The sequence below is a fragment of the Equus quagga genome, chromosome 13 (assembly GCF_021613505.1).
Source record: "Equus quagga isolate Etosha38 chromosome 13, UCLA_HA_Equagga_1.0, whole genome shotgun sequence".
Taxonomy (NCBI): domain Eukaryota; kingdom Metazoa; phylum Chordata; class Mammalia; order Perissodactyla; family Equidae; genus Equus; species Equus quagga.
Window position 1 is genome coordinate 62,356,938 of NC_060279.1, and position 25,643 is coordinate 62,382,580.

General features: G+C 38.9%; 1 protein-coding gene across 2 annotated transcripts in view; it reads left to right on the forward strand.

Annotated features, from left to right (window-relative positions):
• The first annotated feature begins 2,036 nt into the window (after positions 1 to 2,036).
• The window catches only part of NFATC3 (nuclear factor of activated T cells 3), a 126,699-nt gene continuing 103,092 nt past the window's right edge, over positions 2,037 to 25,643 (forward strand). Inside the window, exon 1 of one of the 2 annotated variants that reach the window (XM_046680915.1) lies at positions 2,037 to 2,414. In XM_046680915.1, the coding sequence (XP_046536871.1) occupies positions 2,312 to 2,414 (103 nt within the window). In that variant the 5' untranslated portion in view covers positions 2,037 to 2,311. The remainder of the gene's footprint in view (positions 2,415 to 25,643) is intronic. The other variant, XM_046680914.1, reaches the window with a different exon arrangement.

A 25,643-nucleotide genomic window follows, 5' to 3' on the forward strand; every position in this document is an offset into this window, starting at 1 on the left:
GCTAGCCATCTACCTAGGGCATAAAACTGCAAAGTTAGTGTGGTGTTTGAGCTATGAGTTCCACACTAAGGCACTCAAGGCTGGAGATCCTTTGATGGTAGGATAGCTTTTTGGGTGGATATTCCACCCATCTGATGCCATTTGCTCTCACTCCTTGATGACAGTTATCTTCTCCTGTCTCTAACCTCACCCTCCCCCAATCCAATCCAGTGATTCATCCAGAATTCTGAACATGGAAGTCCCCTGCTTTAAACCCTTCCATGGCTCCCTACTGCCCTCAGGATGAAGTCCAGATACCTTGCAGTGGCCTGCAGCACTCTGCCCATTCATCCTGCCTTACCTTTGTCTTCTGCTCGCTGCATGTACTTTCTGGTCTCCAAGTCTTTGGAAGTTTGTTCTCTGCCAGGAACCATCTTCCTTATCTTTTGCCCATCTTTCTAATTCCTATTTAACCCTTGGAGGTCCTGCAGCCAGGGGATTATGAACCTTCTCTGAGCTCCTGGCACAGCCCTAGTCTCTCTGTACAGTGATTATAGATTTGTTGGCTTCCTCTTCCCCACTGCTGAAGGGAGGCTAATTTATCTCTGCGACCCAAGGTCCAGCACAGGTATGGGGACAGAGCACAAGGCAGGAAAAGTTTTCTGACTTCGGGGATGAACCGATCCAAGATGAACATCTCACTTACTCTGGACATTTCCTGTCCTCCTGACCCAAGGTCTAGTTGGGCTCTCCATAGTGCTCCCTAGTAGCTCAAGTTATCAGTCCATATGTTGACTCTGCAACCCACTCCACCTTGCCCTCTTCTCCCAGGAGCTTTTTGTGGGCGGTTGTGGGATGTGCCTGGGCCCTTGCACCTGCACCCCAGCTTCTGAGACATAGCGCCCTGGGTTTCTCCAGCAACGGGCTTCTAGGGATGCTATGCCCTGCGGGGCCTGGAGCTAGGGAAGTCCCTCACCGCTGCCTCTCCCAGCTCCTGGTCCACTCCTCGCCTTGGAGGAGCCCTAAGCAAACAAGCCAGGCTCAGCGTCCCCGGGCATGGCCTTCACCCCAGACCTCAGGAGGAGGCATCTTGGGTCCTCTCGGGGAACGACAGGCCCGCTGGGGAGTGGCCGAGAGCGAAAAACGGTTCTTCAGACACAGTGTCACTTCCTCCCCACTAACAGCCACTGTTTAGGTAGCATAATCCCTCCCACTTTCATGGATGTGCATTTGGATGCAGAGGTCACAGAGGCAGTGAGTGGCGCGAGTTCACAACGGGCTTTCTGATTCAGTCTGCCCGACTTCCAGCAGGGGACAGGCCCTGCCTGTCGCGCTTTGCCGAGGCTTCGAATGTGCCGGTACTCCTCGAGGGAGCAGCTGCCAGGCCGTCTCCTGGGGGCAGACAAAGGCGCAGCCAGCCAAGCGCGGGCCCCGCCCCACAGGGGTGGGTCTGCAGCGACCCGGAGCTCAGACTCGGGACATATCACGCAACCCAGGTCTCCGACTCCGCCCCAACCTAGCTGGAGGCTCGATCCGGTGCCCGCCCCCTCGAGACTCCGCCATTAGGTTTGGGGTAGGGGGATTAGGATGTGAGTGGCGTCCACGTAACCCTCCGGGGCCCTGACACCTTCTCCGTAGCCAGCCATCGAGAGTAACACTTCAGTCGCCCGTTACCGAACCCATAACCCCAGAGCTCTGTAGCCCCTTCCTCGACGTGAGGTCCGCCCAATAAGGAAAGGGATTTTCTCCGATTGGCGGGTGGTGGGCTCCCCAATCCAATTAGAGAGGGCTATCGGCCCCACATCCCGGTCCCGGGGCCTGGCTTAGAAGGAGGTGAGGGAGGGATAGAGACCGAACTACAACTCCCAAGAGGTAGCGGGGCTATCCAGCTCTCTACGTTCACGTGACTTCCTCCTCCGGGAGAGGGAGTCACGCGGTAGGCCGGCAGCCTGCGGCGCCAGTGGCCTTTGGGCGGCACAGTCCGATGGGCGCGCGGTAGGGGGCGGGGTCGGGCGCGCAGCACGGCGCGGGAGCGCGCCGGCGCCGGCGGCTGTTCGGGGGCGGGGAATATCGGCTAAGGCGACGGTGGAGGCTTAGGCACCAGCGAGTGGCTGTGGCGGTGACTCCTGTTGCATTTCGGCGCCCGGCCACCTCTCGAGTTCGGAACGGAACGCTCAGCGTCGCGGTCCCCGCCCGGAAAGTTTGCCGCGGAGCCGCGACCTCCTGGCCGGCGCGGCCCGGCATGAAGCGGCGCTGAGGAGCCGCCGCCGCCGCCGCCGCCGCCGCCGCCGCCGCCGCCTGAGGAGGAGCCGCAGCACCCTGGGCCACGCCGATGACTACTGCAAACTGTGGCGCCCACGACGAGCTCGACTTCAAACTCGTCTTTGGCGAGGACGGGGTGCCGGCGCCGCCGCCCCCGGGCTCGCGGCCTGCAGGTGGGTGCCGGGCCGGGCGGGACCGAGGAGCGTCCGCTCCTCTCCTAGCTCGTACGAGCTCGCCCCCTCCCTGGTCCCTTGGTTGTCCGAGTCGTAACACCGTGTGTGTCTGCGTGTGGTGAGTGTAGAGCGGATTTAAATCGCTGAGGAGGCGTGTGGGTCGCAGCGACGTGGAAGTGGCCGCGGGCTTGCCTGGGAGCGAACTAGTGGGGAACTCGACTGCGGGACGCCTGTGGCCAGTGGACGCTGGGGGTTTGGAGGCCGAGGGTCGGGGCCGCTGCCCAGGTGGCGTCTGATTGTCGCTGCTTTGCCAGCGTGGTGCGGAGAGAATGTTGTTATCCCCGTGAAGCGTAAGCGCACTTCGTTTTTCATCTATTCTAGGTGGTTTTTAAAAATCTTTATTTGGAAGATGCGCATTCTTGAAGTGTAGGAGCTCTAAAATTCGTTTCACATGTCTGTTTAAATCTCCTTTGCCAGGAGAGTAATGCTACCGTGTTAACTTCCACTTGGGCAAGTTTATGGCCCACATTTAATTCGAAGTGTAGCTATAACGGGACTTTTCTGAAAACTGGGTTTCTTTTCTTGAGCGAAGTGTTTCGGAAGATTAAAAAAAAGTGGGGTACCTTGTTCATAATATTCCTAGGAAGTTCTGGAAATCAGTTTTTATTTTAAGAAAAAGCTCACCTCGGAAGATATTTTAAAGGAGATCGTGAATTTGGAAGGCTGGGCACCATAATGCTTGGAGGTCAGACCAATCAGGAAATAGAAACAGGATGGCTGGGGACTTAGAGCTCTCCTGTGACCTGGTTTGGAATACTGTGGTTCATTAAGTTGAGTTTCCCTATTACATATGCAGGCGAACTTCAAAAGGGAGATGGATAAGACTAATCCCTATTTATTCTTTCTGGATATTAGATGAATTACTTCATGTTCATGTTGATGTTCAACAGACTTCTGAGAATTGCACTGAAAAACGTATCTGAACGTAAGGCATAAGCATTCTCTGGGCAGTATTTGTCTTATCAATCCTTTTAGTCTTTATATGTTAGATGTCTTTTTCAACGTAGTAAATAATTTATAGTAGGTATTTGTTGGCTGCGTTTCTTTCAATTCTACTAACATCATTTAAGCCCCTATTGTGTTGAGGTACTGTTAGGTACTTGGTAATGTTAGGATGGATGCAATGACTGAGGCCCCTCACAGCGCTTGGGAAATGGGTCGAGGGACATATAACCCAAATAACTATAGTAGTAGGTAGACTGAATGGTGGTGCATGTTATAATAGGGGTAGAAATGGGGAAAAGTGGCATTTGTGGAGAGAATGGCATTGAATTGTACTTAGATTATTGAGATTTAACAAAATAAAGACAAACCGTTTGAATGAGTGTTTTCATTATAAAGAAGATAAACAGTTGATGATGTCAGCAAACTTTTATTGGGCACAAACTTGATTAGAGCACATTATATACCAAATATATGATCAATAAATATGTTAACCAAAAATGAATAATAAGGGAGTATTATCATATGAGTAGGAAGTGTATATACATGCAAAATAATGAATAACATTCAAAAGCTGTGAAAACAGCTTTTTAAGAAATGATTTTTGACGTAGAAACCCAAAGAGCCATTTTGATATTAAAATGGGTCTAGAAGGAGTTAAGATTTAAAACTTGATTTATAATTGAAATTCCCAAAGTTAAACTTGAGCAGGTTTATTTGTGACAAAAAGTCCACCTTAAAATATTCTAGTGGGTATTTCGTTTTTTTTTTTAAATTAAGGTGAGATACACATGACATAAACCATGTTAAAGTGAATGATTCAGTGGCATTTAGTGCATTCACAATGTTGTGCCAGCACCACTTCTGTCTAGTTCCAGGACATTTTTATCACCCCAAAAGGAAACCCTGAACCCAATAAGCAGTTGCTCCTGGTTCTCCCTGTCCCCTTCCCAGTCCCTGGCGGCCCAGTCGCTAATCTGAGATGTCTCTGGATTTACCTATTCTGGATATTTCATAGAAATGGAATCATACATATGTGACCTTCTGTGTCAACCTTCACGTTGTAGAATGTAGAGTGAAGTAGTACTACTTCATTCCTTTCTATGGCTGAATAATATTCTATTGTATATACGCCCCAATTTGTTTATCCATTCATCCATTGAATGAATGGGCTTTTTCTACCTTTAGGCTATTGTGGATAGTGCTGCTATGAACACCTAGGAGCTAACATTTAAATTCTATTGAGAAAGATAGGTTTTACATTCAAAGCTAAGTTTTCAAAATTCTTTGTTCACAAAATTAGTTTTCATTTTAATAAGCATAATTTTGAGTGTGTAGTTTGAAGGAGCTAAGTGGATTAACTAATATGCTTTTAGGATGATAATATACAGTGAAGTCGGTCATGAGAACAAATTGCTTGGTAGAATTCAGATCAGTATCAGTGTGTTTACTTGTTTTTGGATTCTCTTCCTCACTGGAATGGAAGTTCCATGAGGGCAGATAATGTCTATATCTTGTTCATAGTGGTATTATCAGTGCCTAGCACAGTGCCTTTAACATGGTAGGCATCTAATATTTGTTGGATTAATGAATACATACTGCTTAAGTTTTGAGTCAGTGCTCACTTTTTTTTTGTGGTAGAGGAAGTTGATGAGACTTGTTTCAGTTCTTTAGCTTTTATTGGTCAGTTCCATAAGACAGCAGATCTTGATAATTTTGGGCTTCAGGTTTTCCATCTCTCTAAAGTTTTGAGTGTACTTGTATCTCATCTAAATTTCCATACAGAAGATTTTTTGAAAAATATTTGGAGGAGGGGGTTAGTGGATGGAGACTGAGGACAAGCCAAGGGGCTGAATTTAGTGAATGTCCTAAGCAAGCTTAATAAAGTGCAGATTAGATGATTTGATGATTTAACACTTGATAACATCAGATCGGTTTGTGACTGACTTTTTAAGGTTATTGCTTACAGAGATGTAAGCAATTTTCCATTAAAGAAAATTTAAGATCCTAGAGTCTTTAGCTTTTTTTTTAAAAAAAAAATGAGGACAGTGCTAGCTTGATTTTTTCATTTAAAAATTAATCAAACTATTCTGTTTAAACTTTCTTTTACTTAATGCCTAGCTTCAAAATGAAGATATACTTCAATAGTAAATTTGGGAGAATTTGAAATTGGTTAAATGTGTAATGTATTTTATTAACATTATTTACCGTTATAAAGGGCAGCTTGTGGTGCTCTGTTTTCGTGTATTGAGTGTATAGCTGTAGTTTAGTTTGATGTTATCATAATCTTTGCTTTTCAAATTTAAAGTTTAATTCTTAGGGTTTGTTCATTACTAAATAATTGACCTTCTAGCCCTGAATGAGAATCACTGGGAAGTGTATGCTATCCTGTATCTTATCTATGGCTGCTTTTTTAAAGGGGAGAAGTATCTTAGATACAATGTGTATTTTTGTAAGAAATTTAATTTATGATAAGATATGTGTAATTTGTCAGATATCACTTTAATACACAACTTTTTCATATGTAAAGTTGAGGAACCTTTCCTAGATCATTGTCCTTTTTAATCTGTGGTGTTTTTGCTTTGTTTAGTGTTTGGAGATCTGATTCATGTATTCTTTATAGTTTACTGTCTTTAGATAATTTTGTTTTCTCACTTTTCAATTTTTATTGATAATTTTTACTCAACAGTTTTGTTATAGCTTGTGTTAAATGAGATAATGTGTTTAAAGCTCTTAGCACAGTCCTTGGTCCAGTGGTGCTCATTGATTGGTGGTAGTTAACATTTCTTTAAACCCACACATGCACACACACACAAACTTGTGATAGGTTATTTTTTACTTCCTCCTCTTTTCTAGACTCTTTTCCCTATGTTAAACTAAAACGTTGAGAGAGAGTAGGGGCAGATGAGAGATCCAGTCATTTAAGCCTTACTTAAATGTCTTGGAATATTTGTCTTAGACATTTTTATTTTATCCTCTTAATTCTATTATTCTTTGCAATCTTACCTTTTTTCTCATATCTTACTAAATATAAGTACTGAAGGTCATTCACTTTTAATTATGTTTTTCTACTTTCTTGAATTAAGTTGTTACTGCCTCAGTATAGTGTGAAAGATGGTTGTTTTGCTAACCATACTAAGTATAATTGGATATTTAAATCAGTACGAAAAAAGGGAAGTTGCTTGTATGGTTTCCTGTAGAAATTTAATGGTGTGTTAGTACAGCACACTAGGTACTGTAAAGGAGGATTTCATTACTGCTGAGCCTTACTTTCATACCATCGGTCAGGTTTTTCTTTAGACTTGAATGTGGTGAAAATATGTATTAGCTGATTGGTCAGTGATAAACATTTCACCATTTCACTTGGAAGAATAATATATTGTTTCTTTGACATTTTTCCTGATGGGGTAGAGGATGCTTCTGGGGGTATTAGCAGAATTTTGTGATGGAGATTGGTGAATAAAAGTTTTAGTGAGTGTGGGGAAAAATAGAGGAAAAAATTTCAATGTCATATTGTTTTGTTAAAACTTTATCATTCTAAGAGCATTGCTGTGCCTGCGCTTTCTTAGATTTTCCCATTTGCCAATACAGAAGAGATATTTTGGCATATATTCTAAACTATTAGCAGAGGTAATACTGTAGTAGTTTTATTAGAGGATATAAAAATTAAAACTTGAGTATTATGTACATGGTCAAGAAATTGTAGAGGTCTAGTAAGGCCTGTATCTTAAGCCTTTAAGGTATTAATCTAGAGTAATTTGTAGAATCAACTTCTTATTATGACTTACCTTTCTGTGGCAACCAGTAAACTTTGCCTAAAATTATACGTATTTTTATTGAAGGCATATCCCAAGTTCTGCTTTGGAGTTTTGCTCTGTATTTGTTTTTTCAATGAAGTGTGATCGTAAGAACATTTTTGGTAAGAAAATGTGGAATTAATTTTTCTTCAGAGAAAGTAATAATATGAATACTGATTTTAAAATGGAAATCTTTTAAGAGAAAATAACAAGTTGTGTTACTGATTGTGAAGTGTAACTTGTCCTTTGCTTTCCTTCTTAGTATTGAGTAGTTGATGATTCAGTATGGTGGTGTTTTATTTTAAATAAGATGTGAGGTTGAGGAAGCCATAATACAGTGAAGTCAATCACATTACTCTTGAGAGGATGGAAACCTGAGTAGGTTGAGCTTCATTTGATAGTAAGCGGTAGTTTGACTGCTCACAGCAGTAACATAAATAAGGGAGGTGTTGTCTAAAGCAGTCCTGGTGGGACAGGGGAGTAGACACAGCAGACTTGGCAGTAAGCCTGGCTTTTAAAACAAAATCCAAGTCATCAAATTTGCCCAGGCATGCCATATGAGGTTCAAGTAACAGTGGAATTTAAGAGGAGTGAGTTTGTTCAGGGAGGCTTAGGAGAGTCACAAGCAGGAGCAAACTTTTTTGACAGCCATAATTTTAACTCAGGTATAGCATGGATCTGCCTATATTTCAGCATTTCTGGCAATGTTTATATAATTATATTTCATGACTCTCACCTGTTTGCCTGAATTTGGTAAACTTTAGAAGAGAGGAGCAATTGGACCTGTAAGGTTTAAGTGGTGTGATCTATGAATTGTCTGAATTGATAGGTGAAATTTAATCATTGGTACACTTCTAGTTAACATATTGATATTCTTGTGTGTAAGGGAACTACGTGTCTATGAAAGCTTGAAAATACTTGGTACACTGGAGAAGTAACTTGAAGGGCTTCATTTTCTTACAAAATGTACAGTATCGATAACTCTTATGTTACAGAAGCAGGTGAGAGTTTTAATATTTTACAATTTGTTTTCAGTGTCTTAAAATAAATTTTTTTATTTTTTAATTTTGTGTTAAATTTTCACAAGCTTTGCTGTTTATTTTAATTAGAAAATAGGTAGGATTATGTGAGCTTTGAAATTGTAACTTTTTTCCAATAATGTTGATTTGTATCACATGTAAAAATATTTCTAAAGGCATTTTTTTCCATCAGCATAATCATTGGCTAGAAAACTTTAGTGGACAGTTTGTGAGTTGTACTTAAATGTAAATATTTTTCAATATTGATTTAAAATAAAAACTTACGTAAAAGTGGCATTCAGGAAAGAAATGACATTCAAAAATTGTTGAAGCTAAATGATCGGTATATGGGAGTTCATTATAATAGTCTCTCTACTTTTGTGTATATTTAAAAATTTCCATAAGAAGTTTTAAAAATGACATTCAAAAACTCTTCAAGCTCTTTAAGGTGCTAGATTAGGATAGGAAAAATGTTCACTTTAAAAAATAACATCGTGAAGTTGATAGTATTTGCTATTGCATGTAATTTTTCAAGAAAACGGTTTAACAAATAAAAATTGTTATGTGTCTGATTTACAAAATATATTTCTTCCTTTGATTTTGTAGTATTAGCAATGGGGTGGTGAGATGAATTAGTGGTGGACATAAATAGGAAGTAAAGTGATCTTATGATATGCTTTTGGGTAGGTATTTTTAAATTTTCAAAATATTTTCTCAGTAACTGTATGGGGTCAGAAAAATTCATTTATTGTTTAGTTAAGGGCTTAGAAATTATTTTTAAAAATTTTAATGTTTGATCTTGTTGCTTGTATCCATCAGTCTCTTATTTATTAAGTATTGTCAATTCACTTGAATTTTTAAATTTATGATCATATGAAACTAGAGAACTTGGTCTTAATTTTAAGACTAGATTTTTAATCTTACTATTAAATTAATTATATTTAATTATAATTAAATATTTATATAATATATATAATTATATATAATTAATTATATAATATATAATTAATTATAATTAAATTAATTAAATTAACTATAATTGATAGAGATTAACTCACAAAAATAGTAGGCATTTGATTTGGCAAACAAGATCTGAAATTTATATCTTACATTTTGCCATTTGTGAGATCATATTGAATACTAAAGGAATATAAATTTTAACTCGTCCTTTATATAAGGAAAGTCTTTGGGGAAAGTATAGAAAGTTTTATTTAAATGTTGCTTTTTAAATTTTTTATTGCAACATAAGAGTTCTTATAGTTTTCACTTCCTTTCAGTAAAGGTTGTTCAATAAAAATGACATTCAGGAAAAAAAATGACATTCAGAAATTGTTGAAGCTACATGGTAGCTATATGGGGACTCATTATACTCTACTCTCTACTTTATTTTTGAAAACTTCCATAATAAAAAGTTTTGAAACCTTTTTGACCATGATGCAGAGTAAGAAATATGTTTTATATTTCAACCTAGCACACACTACTTATTTATACATGGACAACTGAGATAGAAATTTCAGATAAAACAGCCATTTACCTTTACTCCACCCTGACATTATCCTGACATTTTCTTTTTCATTATATTAAAAAATTGTTGGTCACGACTCATTAATTGATCACTACCTTCAGTTTGAGAAACAGCTCTAGGAGATGGTTTCATAGTTCTGATTATATTAAAACTGTTATGACATTGAGATGTTCTTGTTATTCAAGCCATATTTCCCATGTCTGTAGTTCCTTAATACGTTTTTTAAAAATTATTTTTTAAATTAAATTAGCTTATTGCTGTCTTTTTATTGGGTTAGTTGGTTACTAAATTTTTCCACTTCCTGAAAATGAGTTATATCTCCCCCTGTCTCTGTGCTCTGTGGTCAAAGTGTTGGTCACCTCCTGTTTGGATTTGTGTAATTTTCTCTTCGTATTTTATCCCCCCAAATTCAGTTTTGAAAGTCACAGCTAAGGTTATCTTTGATTCCTGCTCCCTTGCGTTTATAACCTGCCTCTTCTCTGATCTTCCTCATTGTGCTCCACCTATTTTATATCCCTTACTCTGTACGTTAATATCAAGTTCATCACCTTTAATTTTATCCATCTCTTTTTAGTCCCAACATGAAACCTTTCCCTCCACCCATTTGTCTTAACTGCCTCTGCCATCCACATGTTGTTTCATAGTCTTTCTCCCTTTTGTGAGGCTATTTAGAAACATTATTTTGAGGTACTACTGAGCTAGGTCTGAGTTCTAGATTCATGTCTATTGCTAATCGTGTGACATTGCTAAAAAGCACAGAATAATTTCAGGCTAATTCAGTCCTTTCATTTTACAAGAGAGGAAATTGAGGTTCAAGTTGACTTGCCCAGGGTCGTTTAACTAGTTAGTTGCAAAACAGAGATCCAAGACCTCTGACTCCTAGTCCTTTGTCCTTGTCTAATAAGTTGCTTAATTTCCTTTTTTTTTTTTTAAAGATCGGCACCTGCGCTAACATCTTGCCAATCTTTGTTTTTTCTTCTTCTTCTTCTCCCCAAAGCCCCCCAGTACATAGTTGTATATTTTAGTTGTGGGTCCTTCTAGTTGTGGCATGTGGGATGCCGCCTCAACATGGCCTGATGAGCGGTGCCGTGTCTGTGCCCAGGATTCGAACCGGCGAAACCCTTGGCCACCGCAGCGGAGTAGGCAAACTTAACCACTTGGCCATGGGGCTGGCCCCCTAGAAATTTTTAAATGGTAGCATTGATGCAGCCAGATCACTTGAGGGTACCGCCACAGCTAACTGTTGCTAGGCCCAAATTTAGCTCTTTTGGGCCTCTTTGCTTCCTTGTGGATCTGGAGGTCAAGAGATCATATTATTTTAGGTTTCAGGTAACGAGGATTTGGCCTTTCTCTTTGGTAACTCCCTCCCATTTTGTCCTGATTAGGGTCTAATTTGTGATCTTTGCAGGCTGTTTTGCACTTCATATTTAAAATTTAAAGCATTTTTAGACTTGTCATCAAAATTGCCCTAAACCTAAATGAGGGAAAAGTTCAGAATTTAAAAAATGCTAAATTACTAGTTAGGCCAGATTTTTTTTTCCCCTAAGTTACCATTTTGCTTTTCTATGTTCCAAAAGATATGTGAGTACTATTTACTTCTTTGGTTGAATTTAGAACCCAAGTAAAATTGCTCTACCTTCCTTAGCCACTGACACACATTTTTTTCCTTAATATTTTGATCAATTTGCCATCTGCTGCTTATTCTTGTCTCCCAAGATCAGTACTGCCTTTTGGACTTCTCTTTGTTTACTACCTGTTTCTTTTTACACACACCCAGTTGTCTCTGAGCTTTACCACAACTTTTCAGAGCAAAGGCAAGAAGGCTCTGTTGTTATGTTACCTAGTAAATGTTGACTGATTACTGTTTTGAAACTTGTGTGAACGTTTTATCTTCTGATCGCTATTTGAAAAATAGTAATACTTTAAGTTTTCTAGTTGAAACATGTGCAAGGTAGTTATATTTGGGGTTGTTGTTTGGCAGGGGAGGGAAAGAGACACAAACACTGCCTTCACATGGCTCTTTTCCTTTTAAGAATGAGGAAGGACTTTTCCAGAAGCTTACAGCAAACTTAACCTCTCATTTCATTGACCAAAATTGGATTATATTCCCTTTCCTAAATTAGTCACTGGTAAAGACAGATGGAATTATTCTTAGCCAACCAGGCCCATCCCTTGGCCTGAGGATGTGGTTGGCTTCTCCTGAAACACATGGTCACATGGGAGAGGAGTGGTTACATGGAATGAAATTTGTTAGGAACGGAGGAGAAAATGGATGCTGGGGGTAGAGGCTGGGAAAATCAACCAAAAGAATCCTCTACATTTACTATCTGCAGTATGCTAGCAATTGAGGAATTCTTTTCTCCTCCTTTGTTAAAGTTCTTGGGGTGGATGTGAGAGCTTATATGTAAGTGCAGAGAAAGACAGAGAATGAGGTATGGCTATTGGGTTTCTATGAATAGTGGACTTAGTGTCTGGTGGGTGGGATATGTGGGGCAACAAATTGCTGTTCCTTGTGTAGTTCAGGTGGAATCAGATGGTCATGCAGGCATGGAAGCATAAACACAGAGTCATCTAGTTAAGCCAATCCTCATTTTTCGAAGTAGGGATAGTAAAGTATTTTAAAAATGCTTATTAAAGAAGTGTTTCATTTCACTCTGTCTTTAACGCTATCGTTTGTTTAAGGATGAAATAGAAGGATATGCACTGGGAAGAGAAAGTAGATACCAGACAGAAACATTGTATGAGATCTTAGAATAACTCAACGGAAGGGACCTCAAGACCATTAGCTGAGTGAATATACTAACCATTCAGTCTTTTAATAAAATTTATTGTCTATTATTATGTGTGAATATGATTCAGTTTATTGGAGTAGACGTGTAAATAAATACAGCAATATTTATATAATACAGGTACATAGAAGGCCTTCTGAGAGCATAAATGGTGAAGAGCTTGACTTTGAGAAGTCGGAGAAGAGGTTGCAATTGGGCTGAATCCAGTAGGATGATTCCCTAGATAGATAAGGTAGGAAATACATTTCAGGCCCATTGATGACCACACCCAAAGACACAAGTTAGAGACCATGGTCCTTTAATTTGGAAAGGTTTAAGATCAGGCTGTAGTGTCCAGATGTGACTAGAGGACAGTCTATTATGCTGAATTGAGGAGTTTGGATTTTAGATTGAAGACAGCAAGGAGCCATTGGAAGACTGCAAGCTGGACAGGAATGTCAGATTTGTGGCTTAGATCACTCTGCTACACTGTGGATAATGTATTGAGTAAGGCAGGAATGGAGGCCAGGGCAGATGTTGTATCTGAGAAGTGATAAGGGCAGAGGAGAAGAGATGGCAAAGTAAAAATAAAGCTGAGATAGGTTTAGGGGAGAGAAATCAATAGGACCTGGTATCACTTGAGTAAGGAGAAGAAGGAGGCTAGGATTATTTGTTTTTTTCTAGTTTGGGTCAATTGTGGTAGGAGGAGAAGCAGATTTGGAGGTGGGGAGGGGAGAGGATGATTCTGTTTAGTAAAATTTGCCAGGCACTGTGAAATGTTTGGGAGGTTTATATACCATTTTACCTAAGAGTGATAAAGTGTGGAGAAATGACTAGACAACATAAAAGGGAGTTTGGGCTCTTGCGGCCTGCGGTGTAAATTGTGGGAAGGTGACTAGGAAATGTTTCATAAATAAGAGTTGTTTAGTAAGATTTGTTATGTGGATAAGAGTAGTTCTCCTATTCCTGGTACTGGAGAGGGGACCATCTTTACAAATGGAAATTTATGTCACTTTACAAAGGGAAATTTATGCCCTACTTTTAGGCAGAAAGGGAGAGAGGACAGAGAGTTCTTCTTGTTTTCTGTTTTTCAATTGCCTTCAGCTCAAATAATCCTTATGTCAAATTGGCATGTTTTGGGGTGGCATATTCTGATCCCTTTCAGTAATAAACTGTACTTATTTAAAGTGTGAAGTTTGATAAGTTTTGACATATGTATATCTATGAAACTTTCACCATATTCAAGAGAGTGAACATATCCATTATCTCCAAAAGTTTCCTTGTGTCCCTTTGTAATCATTCCCTCCCACTCACCTTTCCCCCTTTCCCAGACAACCACTGAAGTCACTATAGAAAACATATAAATAGAATCATGAAGTATATACTCCTTTTTGTGCAGCATTATTACTTTGAGATTTATCCATGTTAATGAACATATCAGTAGGTCATTCATTTTTATTAGAGAGTAGTTTCCATTGTATGCATATCCCATAATTCGTTTGTCCCTTCACCTCTTGAGAGACTTTTGAATTGTTTCCGAGTTTTGGCTATTACAAATAAAGCTGCTGTGAACATTCATGTGTAAGTCTTTGTATAGACACATATTTCCTTTATCCTTGGATAAATACCTAGGCATGGAATGGTTGGATCATATAGTAGGGATATATTTAACTTTTTGAGAAACTGCCAAACTGTTTTCCATGGTGGATCTATCATTTTTCATTCCTATTAGTAGTGGAAATGTGTATTTTCACATCTTCACCAACATTTGGTAGGGTCAGTCTTTTTCTTTTTTTTAAAAGATTTTATTTTTTTTCCTGTTTCTCCCCAAAGCCCTCTGGTACATAGTTGTATATATTTTTTAGTTTTGAGTCCCTCTACTTGTGGCATATGGGAGGCCGCCTCAGCATGGGCTGATGAGTGGTGCCATGTCCATGCCCAGGATTTGAACTGGCGAAACCCTGGGCCACCGAAGTGGAGCACACGAACTTAACCACTCGGCCACTGGGCTGGTCCCAGTATGGTCAGTCTTTTTAATTTTAGCCATTATAATAGGTGTGTAGTAGTATCTCCATGTAGTTTTATTGTATATTTCCCTAATGACTAATGCTGTTGAGCATCTTTTTATGTGTTTTTTTTGCCATCAGTGTATCCTTTTTTGTGAAGTATCTATTCAAGTCTTTTGCCTATTTAAAAAAGTTTTTTAGATGGCGTACTGGTTAAGTTAGTTCATTCTGCTTTGGCAGCTGGTGGTTCACAGGTTTGGATTCTTGTCTCGAACCTACACACCACTCATCAAGCCATGCTGTGGTGGTGTCCCACATGCAAAATAGAGGAAGATTGGCACAGGTGTTAGCTCGGGGTGAATCTGCCTCAAGGAAAAAGAGGAAGATTGGCAACAGATGTTAGCTCAGGGCCAATCATCCTCAGCAAAAAAGAAAACAAGTTTTTTATTTTGAAATAATTATAGATTCACAGAAAGTTACAAAAAAAATATAGAAGGAGGCTCTGAGTGTCTTTCATTCAGTTCCCTCCAATGATAACATCTTGCATAACTATAGTATATTACCAAGACCAGGAAAATAACATTGGTACAATCCACCAAACTCACTCAGATGTTACCAGTTTTACATGTGGTCATTTGTGTATGTGTATAGTTTGCGCAGTTTTATCATTATGTGTAGATTCCTGTAACCACTACCACAATCAAGAGACAGAACTATTTCGTTACCACAAAGTTCCATCTCACTACCCTCTTTATAGCCACATCCACTTCCCTTCCTCCTCCGTGTCCCCATCTCTAATTCCTGGCAACCACTAGTCTGTTCTCCATCTCCATACTGTTATTTCAGGAAAATGTTGTATAAATTGAGTCGTATGGTATTTAACCTTTTGAAGTTGGCTTTTATCACTTAGTGTAATTCCCTGTTGATCCTTCCAAGTTGTTGCATACATTAAGTTTGTTCCTTTTAATTACTAAGTAGTATTGCATGATATGGATGTATTATAATTTGTTTAACCTTTTACCCATGGAAGGACATTTGATTATTTCAAATTATTGACTATTATGAATAAAGTTGCTGTGAACATTTGTATACAGGTTTTTGTGTGAATATAAGTTTTCACTTCTCTGGTATAAGTGCCCAAAAGTGAGGTTGCCTCCCAACCTCCAATATGTGAGTTTAGTTTTATAAGAAACTGCCAAACTTTTACATTCCCCCGAGCAGTGCAGAGGTTACCCAGTTTCTCTGCATCTTAGGCAGCATTTGGTATTATCACTATTTCTTATTTTGGTCATTCTGATGGGTGTGTAGTGGTATCTCATTATGGTTTTGATTTATATTTCCCTAATGACTAATACTGTTAAGCATTTCTTTTAATCATCTGCATATCATTTTTGGTCAAGTGTCCATTCAAGTCTTTTCTTCTTTTAAAATTGGATTTTTTTTTTATAGTTGGGTTTTGAGAGTTCTTTACTTTTTTTAGACACAAGTCCTTTATCAGATATATGCTTTGCAAAGAGTTTCTCCTAATCTATGGCTTGTCTTTTCATTGCAATGTCTTTTGCAGAAGTTTTTAGTTTTGATGAAGTTTGATTTATCAATTTGTTCTTTTATGGATTGTGCTTTTGCTGTTATATCTAAGAAATCTCTGCCTAAGTTCCCAAAGATTTTCTCCTGAATTTTCTCTTGGAGGTTTAATAGTTTTTGGTTTTACATTTAGGTTTGTAATCTATTTTGAGTTCATTTTTGTGTATGTGACATATGGACCCAAGTTCATTATTTTTACATAGGATATCCAATTCTTTCAGCCCCATTTGTTGAAAAGGCTTTTCTTTCTCCACTGCATTGCCTTTTGCCATCTTTGTCAGAAATCAGTTGACCATATATGTGTGAGTTTATTTTTGGATTCTGTGTTGAGCTATGTGTCTATCCTTTACTGATACTACACTATCATGATTACTACACCTTTATAGTAACTTTTGAAATCAGGTAGTGTTGCTTGTCCAACTTTGTTCTTTTTCAGATTGTTTTGGCTATTCTTTTTTGTTCCTTTTTTGGTGAGGAAGATTGGCCCTGAACTAACATCTGTTGCCAATTTTCCTCTTTTTGCTCGAGGAAGGTTCTTGCTGAGCTAACGTCTGTGCCAGTCTTCCTTTATTTTGTATGTGGGACATTGCCACAGCATGGCTTAGATGAGTGGTATGTGGGTCTGCTCCCAGGATCCGAACCTGTGAACCACGGACTGCTGAAGCACAGCACGTGAACTTAACCACTGTGCCACTGGCCTGGCCCCTGTTTTGGCTATTCTAAATCCTTTGCCTTTCTATAGAAATTTTAGAATCAGCTTGTCAATTTCTTCAAAAAGCCTACTGGAATTTTGATTAGGATTGTGTCAAATCTATGGACTGGTTTTGTATTGAATCTTGCAACCCATGAATAAAATATCTTTTTCCATCAATTTTATTATTTTATTAATTATTTTATTATACATCACTATTATTTAATTTCTCTCAGCAGTGTTTTGTAGTTTTCAGTGTATGGTTCTTACACATCTTTTGCCAGATTTATGCTTATATACTTAATGTTTTTTGATGCTGTTGTGAGTGCTGCTGTAAACATTCATGTGCAAAGTTTGTGTTTGGACATATGTTTTTATTTCTTTTGGGTGTATACCTAAGAGTAGAATTTGTGGATCATATGTTAATTCTATGTTTAACTTTTTGAGAAACCTCTAAACTCTTTTCCACACTAGGTGTGTCATTTTACATTTCCATTAGCAGTGTGTGAGAGTTCCAGTTTTTCCACATCCTTGCTAATACTTATTTTTTTGTTTTTGGTCTCTCACTGTGATTTTGATTTGTATTTCCCTAATGATTAATGATACTGTGCATCATTTCATGTATTTATTGGCTATTTGTATATCTTCCTTGGAGAAAGATGCATTCAAGTCTTAAAAATAGTCCTATTTTGGGGGCTGGCCCAATGGCCGAATGGTTAAGTTCCCCTGCTCCACTTTGGTGGCCCAGGGTTTCACCGGTTCGAATCCTGGGCGTGGACATGGCACCGCTCATCAAGCCATGCTGAGGTGGTGTCCCACATGCCACAACTAGAAGGACCCACAACTAAAATATACAACTATGTACTGGGGGGATTTGGGGAGAAAAAGGAAAAAAAAATCTTAAAAAAAATAGTCCTATTTTTAAATTGGGTTATCTCTTTGTTGTTGAGTTAGAAGAGTCCTTTATATATTCTAGCTACTTTTTTGTGGTTCTATCATATGCTTGTAGTACAGTACATTCTTTTTACGTGGTGTGCATTCCATCCTGGAATCCCCCAAACTCCTAGTTGATTTTTAAAAATTTGCATACATTAAAGTTTATTCTTTGTGATGTACAGTTCTGTGCGTTTTGACAAATGCATAGAATTATGTATTCCTTACCCCAATACCGTACAGAGCAGTTCCATCATCTTAAAAATTCTCCCATGGGCCCCCTTGTAGTCACCCACTTTCTCTTCCCTCTCTTTCCCTTCCCTTTTTTCCTTCGTCTGGGTTCTTTCACTTTGCAAAATGCATTTAAGACTCATGCATTTCATTGGATGAATTAATAGCTAGTTCCTTTTTATCACTATAAAATATTCCATTGTGTGGATGTACTACAGTTTATTCATTCATCTGTTAAAAGACATATTGGTTCTTGCTGATATTCGGCAGTTATGAATAAATCTCCTGTAAGGAGTCACATAGAGGTTTTTGTGTGAAGATAAGTTTCCAGTTCTCTTGCTCTTCTCAGAGTCATGTTTTGGCTTCACTGATTTTTTTCTCTTGTTTTCTGTTCATTTATTTTCTGCTTTCATCTTCATTATTGCCTTCGAAGTAGAGGATTTTCTTTCTTTTTGAGGAAGATTAGCTCAGAGCTAACGTCTGCCACCAATCCTCCTCTTTTTGCTAAGGAAGATTGTCCTTGAGCTAACATCTGGGCCCATCTTCCTCTATTTTATATGTGGGATGCCTGCCACAGCATGGCTTGATAAGTGGTGCGTAGGTCCACGCCTGGGATCCAAACCGGTGAACCCTTGGCCACCGAAGCAGAGCATGCTCACTTAACCACTATGCCACTGAGCTGGCCCCTCAAGTAGAGGATTTTAAGGAGGAAGAGTGCCTACTTCTTCAGGGAGATTGATCCAGGTGCGGACTGTATGAAGAACTGTTTGGGTGGATGGATGAGACCTAAAGCCAGATAACATTGAAAAGTGAGGAAGTAGAGACATTGACAGTACACTACTCTTTCTAAAAATTAAGTTTTTAGAGCATGGTCTCTCAACTTTTGTATCATTGACATTTTGGACTGGATAATTCTTTGTTTTAGGGGACTGAGTTGTGCATTGTAGGATGTTTAGCAGCATCCCTGATCCCTACTCACTATATGCCAGTAGTACTCCTCCAACTGTGACAACCAAAAATGCCTCCAGACATTGTCAGATGTTTCCTGAGGAGCAAAATTTACCTCTATTGAGAACCAGTGTTTCAGAGGAAGGAGGACAGAGAAGACCCTAAAGAACTCAGATCTCAGGGAAGCTTTTGAAAGGAAGTGGCAGATTGAAGGAAGTAGCCAGTGGAAAGAAGGGGAAGATTGAAGCTGTGAAAGAGAAGATAACTGATGGAGCTAGGGAATGGAATTTAGAGCATAGATGGAGAGATTAGCATTATATCGGTGATGGGTCACTTTTTTCTGAGAGAACAGGAAATAAATGTAGGTATTTGTAGAGATACATATGTGTATTTTTGAAGGTGGTGTAGGATATGGTGGCTCCCTGCTGTCTTTGTCAAGTAGGATCAAGAGCCCTTGCTAAATGGGGTGTCACTATGGAGAAAATGACCAAAGAGATTAGAGAAGGTTTGGGATATGGGAAATAGGAGAAGGAGCTGAGCTGGAAAAGGCAGAAATGTTGCTGAATGGCATTCAGGGCTCAGCTCAGTATACAATTTGAAGATTTCTGTTCCTCACAGTCTGGATGGTGATTGTCCTGTCCCTGCCGACCCTCCCAGCATTATTTGACTACTTATGTGTAAAAACAGAGAAGACAGATCATGCATTGATTCTGGGCTGAAATTTGGTGGGTAGAAGGTCAAAGAGTGGTTGGAAATGAGCTGCCAGGAAGAAGGCAGTTGAAGTGACAGAATTTGAGATATAGACTAGATAAGGAAGGAAGTAAAGCCAGGAGATAAAAGATAGATTGAGAGAAAAAGGGGGGTTAAGAGACTGTGCATCTAGAATAGCGTATAATGGAGTGGTTGTAATGGAGTAAGAGAAGGAGAGTGATAAGTAGTTGGGGGAGTGGTCAGAGATAGGAATTTGAGTTTTAAGATTACAGGAATCAAGTGGGCCCTGGCAATTTCAAGTTCCAAGTTATGTTCCTGGGAATTGGATGCTGAAGTGAGGTGAGGGTGAAGGACATGATTGTTGAAGATGCCTAGGATCAAGTAGACTTGAAGAGTAGAGGAAGCCTATGCCAGATGCCAGTGACCTAGAGGACATTAGATAATGGTAATAACAGACGGAAGGTGGTTTAGCTGGATGGTGTGGGCCTTCCAAAGACTGGCAAGAATTGTTCCAAAAGCTGGGAGAGGTGCGTAAGAGTAGTTGAGAGAGTGCTGACTCTGTCTTTTGGCCCCAGAGTATGCATTTGAGAATTGGTGAATGAGCAGCTGTACACTACAATGACTGCCAGAGAAGCAGGGTCCTCAAGGGAACCAGCCTTAAGTTTGAGGGATGGGGATGGAGGGAGATTCCTCTTAAGAGATTGAGACCAGAGAGGAGTCAGGTGGAACGTGTCATCCTTGTTAGCATCCTGAAGCCCAGTGGAAAAGTGCAGAGTAGTAAGAGATAAAGAGAAGAAATGATCTAAAAAAGAATGCTGGGTTTGGGAGAAATGGACAGACAATATTACATGGTATTTCTTTCTAGAAACCATGGTTCTTGTACACTCATTGGAAGTATAAGAATTAGTATTCATATCACTGTGGTAAAGGACTTACTGATGTAATATATTAGGGGACTACTTTTTTTCCTTTTTTTCAAGATTGGCACCTGAGCTAACAACTGTCGCTAATCTTTTTTCTTCCCCTGCTTTACCTCCCCCAAATCCTCCCTGGTACATAGTTGTATATCTTAGTTGCAGGTCCTTCTAGTTGTGGCATGTGGGATGCCGCCTCAACATGGCCTGACGAGAGGCGCCATGTCCACGCCCAGGATCCAAACCAGCGAAACCCTGGGCCGCTGCAGGGGAGCCCTCGAACATAACCACTTGGCCATGGGGCCGGCCCTAGGGGACTACTTTTTAAATTCTTACATTGTGCTTTTATTATCTGATAATATGCTGTTAGTTTTTTAAGTGATGGAACTCTATCATTGACTTAAAAATTATAGTCAATAGTAATATGCAGATTATTGAGACCCAGATTTCTGTTCTATTAAATGATGTGTATAATAAATCTTACGTTTATTTGATATCTGTTTCAGACATAATGCTAGGTGTTGATATAGATTATTTAGAATCCTCAGAACAATCTTTCAGTGTAGATATTATCCTCAATTAACAGTTAAGGTAATTGAAACTCAGATAATTAACTTGATGAAGGCAAGGCAGCTAGTAAATGGGACTCCAAAGTCTGTGTTCTCCATTGTGTTTTTCTCCTTTGATCCTCCCCTTGGGCTTGTGCTACCTCCTTAATATGATGTACAATCCAGTTGTTGTCTAGTGTGGTCTTCGTGTATTCTGTATTTGTGTTGGAATCATAATTAGACAATTTTATTGTTTTCTCTCTGCTTTTAAGGGAATTTTTTTCCCAGCTTCTCATGGTCGTTTTGAATTTCACCTGCCATAGTAGCTACCATTATGTATAACTAATAGAAATAGTACAAAATTTGGAAGCATGAATATATATTGGATATATTGTTTATTCATAAGTAAGTTGAAAAGGAGAAGTTCTAAATGCTGATAAGTATGGGTCACTGTTTTCAAAACAATTTACCTGCTTAATTGCTACCACAATTTCTTGCCCCGGTGGTGAGAGTGTCACATAGGATGGACTCAATGGCTCATTATTATAATCTAGGTAGATTTGAATTTCTCCTAATTATTTTTTCCTTGTAGGCCACTGTAATGGTTATCTTAGGAGAAAATTAAATTGTTCTGGCATTCTTTTCCTTTTTTTTTTTTTTTTACAAAATCATACTAGTACATATTCTGTGTTCTCTTAGATGACTGTAAATTGGCCTTATTGATTTTTTCCTATATGTGGATGTTAAGCTGTGATTCCAGTACCATTTCTGTGCTATCGACTTTGTCCCTATAATCAAGCATAGTAGTGCTAAGTAAATGGTTGCCAAATGATTCTGCTGTTTTTTTTGTTTTTGTTGTGAGAATTCCTTTGATCAACTGTTCATTATTATTTTTCAGCAATGATAGGACCTAAAGACAATGAAATTCTTTGCTTTTTAAAAATCTTCACGGGAAGTATTTTCTTTCTGCTTTGGTGGGATAAGTAGAATTGAGTACCTGTGTGAAATTCCACATTCATTCCAGCACACTGCTTCTTAAAATGTTCTTGAATAAAGAGGATTTCCTTTGCTTAATGAACTTGGGGTATAAGTTAGTTCAATTTCTCTTGCTTCTTTGTTGCGTTATTTTTTCAGACTCTAGCTGTGCTAATATAATCTTATTTTCAACATAATTTTTCTTTTTTTATTACTTACCATTTTTTGTAATGTTCTGATTTTCCTTTCCAAGTTTCTGAATTGTTTTGAATTTAGGCAATTGATAGCTTGTTAAACCTCGTTTTTCTTATAAAGTGCTCTTCCTTTTTTTTTTTTTACTTATTACAAATATTATGCATGCTTTTGTTAAAGAATCAAATTGTTCAGTAAAGCTTCTCTGGAAGAGGTAGTTCCTTGATTCTGCCTCTGCCTTACCTTCCTTTTTCCCCTGCCTGGAGGCAGCTCCTTTCAGTTCTTTTAGTAGTTTCTTTTGGTATTTACCTTCAAATCTCTAGATAACATGCTTGTACCACTATTTCTTGATTTTTCAGTTTTAGCCATTATGTATGAACTTCCCATTATGGGAAATGATGTTTTAGCACACTGTCATTCCCAATTACACACGAGCATATTTCTCATTCCCCAATATGGTTATATCATAATTGTGATTAGATTAATATTGTTTACATTATTATGACTACATATTGTCCTGTTCATAGCTAAGTCATATAGTATACTATTATAATTTTTCCTTCCTTGTACAATTTGTTAATTGTTTTTAAAGTTAATGACTGTTATTGTTCTGTGTACTTACGCCAGTTCATTCTTAAAGTTTCCTCTAGGTGCCTGAATCTCATCTCAGTGCTTTCAAACACATCAGTTAGTCTGTCAGTTTTATTTTCTTGGAGACTTGTCTCAGAGCCTTCTAAACTTCTTTAATCTGGACTGGTTGTTACCTAAGCTATTGTACATCTGTCATTCTGAGATCTCCCTTCTCTGTCATCTTGAGGAGTCCCTTTTGCCTTTCTGTTGTGTTGGATGACCTGTTTCTTGGATACGTGTCCTTTTGCTTTATTACTTTATACTCTTTTTGGTGGAGTACTTCCTCTAGTAGCTTACTGAAGGTAAAGTTTTCAGACCATACATATTTAAAAATGTCTTTATTCTCCCCTCACACTTAATTATGGCTGGTTGTAGAATTCTGGATTAGACATAATTTTTTCTCAAAGTTTTGAAGGTGTTGCTCTCCATTTTCTTCTAGCTTCCAGTGTTGCTCTTGAGAAGTCTGAGGACATTCTGATTCCTATTTTTTTGGTGAGGAAGATTGGCCCTGAGCTAACATCTGTGCCAATTTTCCTCTATTTTGTATGTGGGAATACATGGCTTGATGAGCGGTGTGTAGGTCTGTGGCCAAGATCTGAACCAGCAAATCCTAGGCCACCGAAATGGAGCATGCAAACTTAACTACCACACCACTGTGCTGGCCCCTGATATTCTGATTCTGGAGTCTTCCTATGTAAACTGTTCCCTTTCTCCCAATCTTTTAAGTTCTTCTCTTTGTCCTTTGTGTTCTGAAATTTCTTGTTGGTATGTGTCAGTGTGGATCTGTTTTCATCCATTGTGCTGAAATCACCTTCAGTGATGCTTTATTTCTTCCTCTTCATTTTCTGTTCTCTTCTTCTGGAACTTTAAGTTACAACTGTGGCACTCCTGCACAGATTCTAACATTGTCTCCCATTTCCTATTTGTCTCTTTGCTTAACTCCTTGAAAAATTTCTTCAACTGATCTTTGAATTTTTCTTTGAGCCTTCCATTTGTTAAATTTCTAGGGATTCTTTATCTTTTTTAATAAGCACATGTTCTTGTTTCAAGTTTACAATATCTTCTTTTTACTCTGAGGTTACTGAGGACAGGCTTTGTTTTTATTTTTGAGGTTTGCATCTTACTGCGTAGTCTTCTTCCCCAACTTTTCTTTTCCACCTCCGCCTTTAATGTTGAAGCTTTTCTCAGACGTTTGATGATCTTTGACTATCTGCTTATTTTTTAAAATGGGGCACCAAAATCTTAATGGCAGTTCCGTGATCACAAGCAGCACTTGCTAACTGCAGGCCTCATTGTAGGAGTTTTGCTAGGTTACCTGTGATGTCATTAACTGTAGGTCTTCTCTCTTAGGCTACTCAGATTCCCAAGAGAAGAGTCTTCCAGTGTATTGCCTGAAGAGTATAAGCCCATTATACTGTGAGCCAAGAGATGGAAAAGTGCTGGGTGTTTCAATATACAAGTTTTAGAGAGACTTTATCTCATCACTCTATTTTCAGTATGGTTACCCTGGCCCTCAGTTGTTTTTTTGTTTTACCTCTTCAGAAAATCCCAGTCTTCTGCCTAGAGTAACAGGCATCCAGTAGTGCAGAGTGAGGAGGTGTGGGAAATTGGGAAGGATTTTAGTGACTCATTAAACAAACTTTGTACCAATCCTGTTTTCAGCTTTGCCTTCACCTTCACTTCCAAAAGAACCTGGTAGTGCGTTTCCTGAGTGTTTGGAGTTCTTTGTTGGAAATCAGTTTTCTTTTCACTGCTGTCTTAAGTTGTAGCTTTTTCAGGTGCTAAATCAGTTACCACTTGTCCTGCATTCCACCTTCTGAAAGTTTTGTTGCCATGGTTCACCTCCTGTTCTTTTTGTTCTTGTAACTTTATACCCTTAAAAAAAATCCTTTTGGGAGCCAGCCCCGTGGCCGAGTGGTTAAATTTGCATGCTCCGCTTCGGCGGCCCAGGGTTTCACCAGTTTGGATCCTGGGCGCGGACATGGCACCTCTCATCAGGCCATGCTGAGGCGGCGTCTCACATGCCACAACTAGAAGGACCCACAACTAAAATATACAACTATGTACTGGGGGGCTTTGGGGAGAAGAAGGAGGAAATAAAGAAAAGATTGGTAACAGTTGTTAGCTCAGGTGCCAATCTTAAAAAAAATAAAAAAATAAAAAAATCCTTTTACTATCATTTAGTGGTGTTTTGGTAGGGAATGGGCAAATGTGTGTCTTCAGTCCTGTCTGGAAGTTCTTTCAATTTGTTTTTGTTTTTTATTGAGGTGAAATTTACGTAACATTACAATTAACCATTTTAAAGTATATAATTAAGTGGTATTTCATGTATTTTCAATGTTATGCAACCACCAGCTCTTTCTAGTTTCAACACTTTTTCATCACCCCTTAAAAACACCACGTATCCATTAAGTAATCACTCAAGTAATCACTCTTCATTTCCTCCTCCCCCAATCCTCTGGTAACCTCTGCTCTGCTTTCTGGCTGTATGACTTTGCCTATTCTAGAAATATCATACAATATGTCATCTTTTTTGTCTGGCTTCTTTCTTTTAGCATAATGTTTTCCAGGTTCATTCATGTTGTAGCATCTGTCAATACTTCTTTTCATGGCTGAATAATATTCCATTGTATATATACACTATAATTTGCTTCCCCTTTCATCTGTTGATGGATATTTGGATTGTTTCTACCTTTTGGCTATTACGAATAATGTTGCTATAAATATCTGTGTACAAGCCACTGTGAAGATGCAT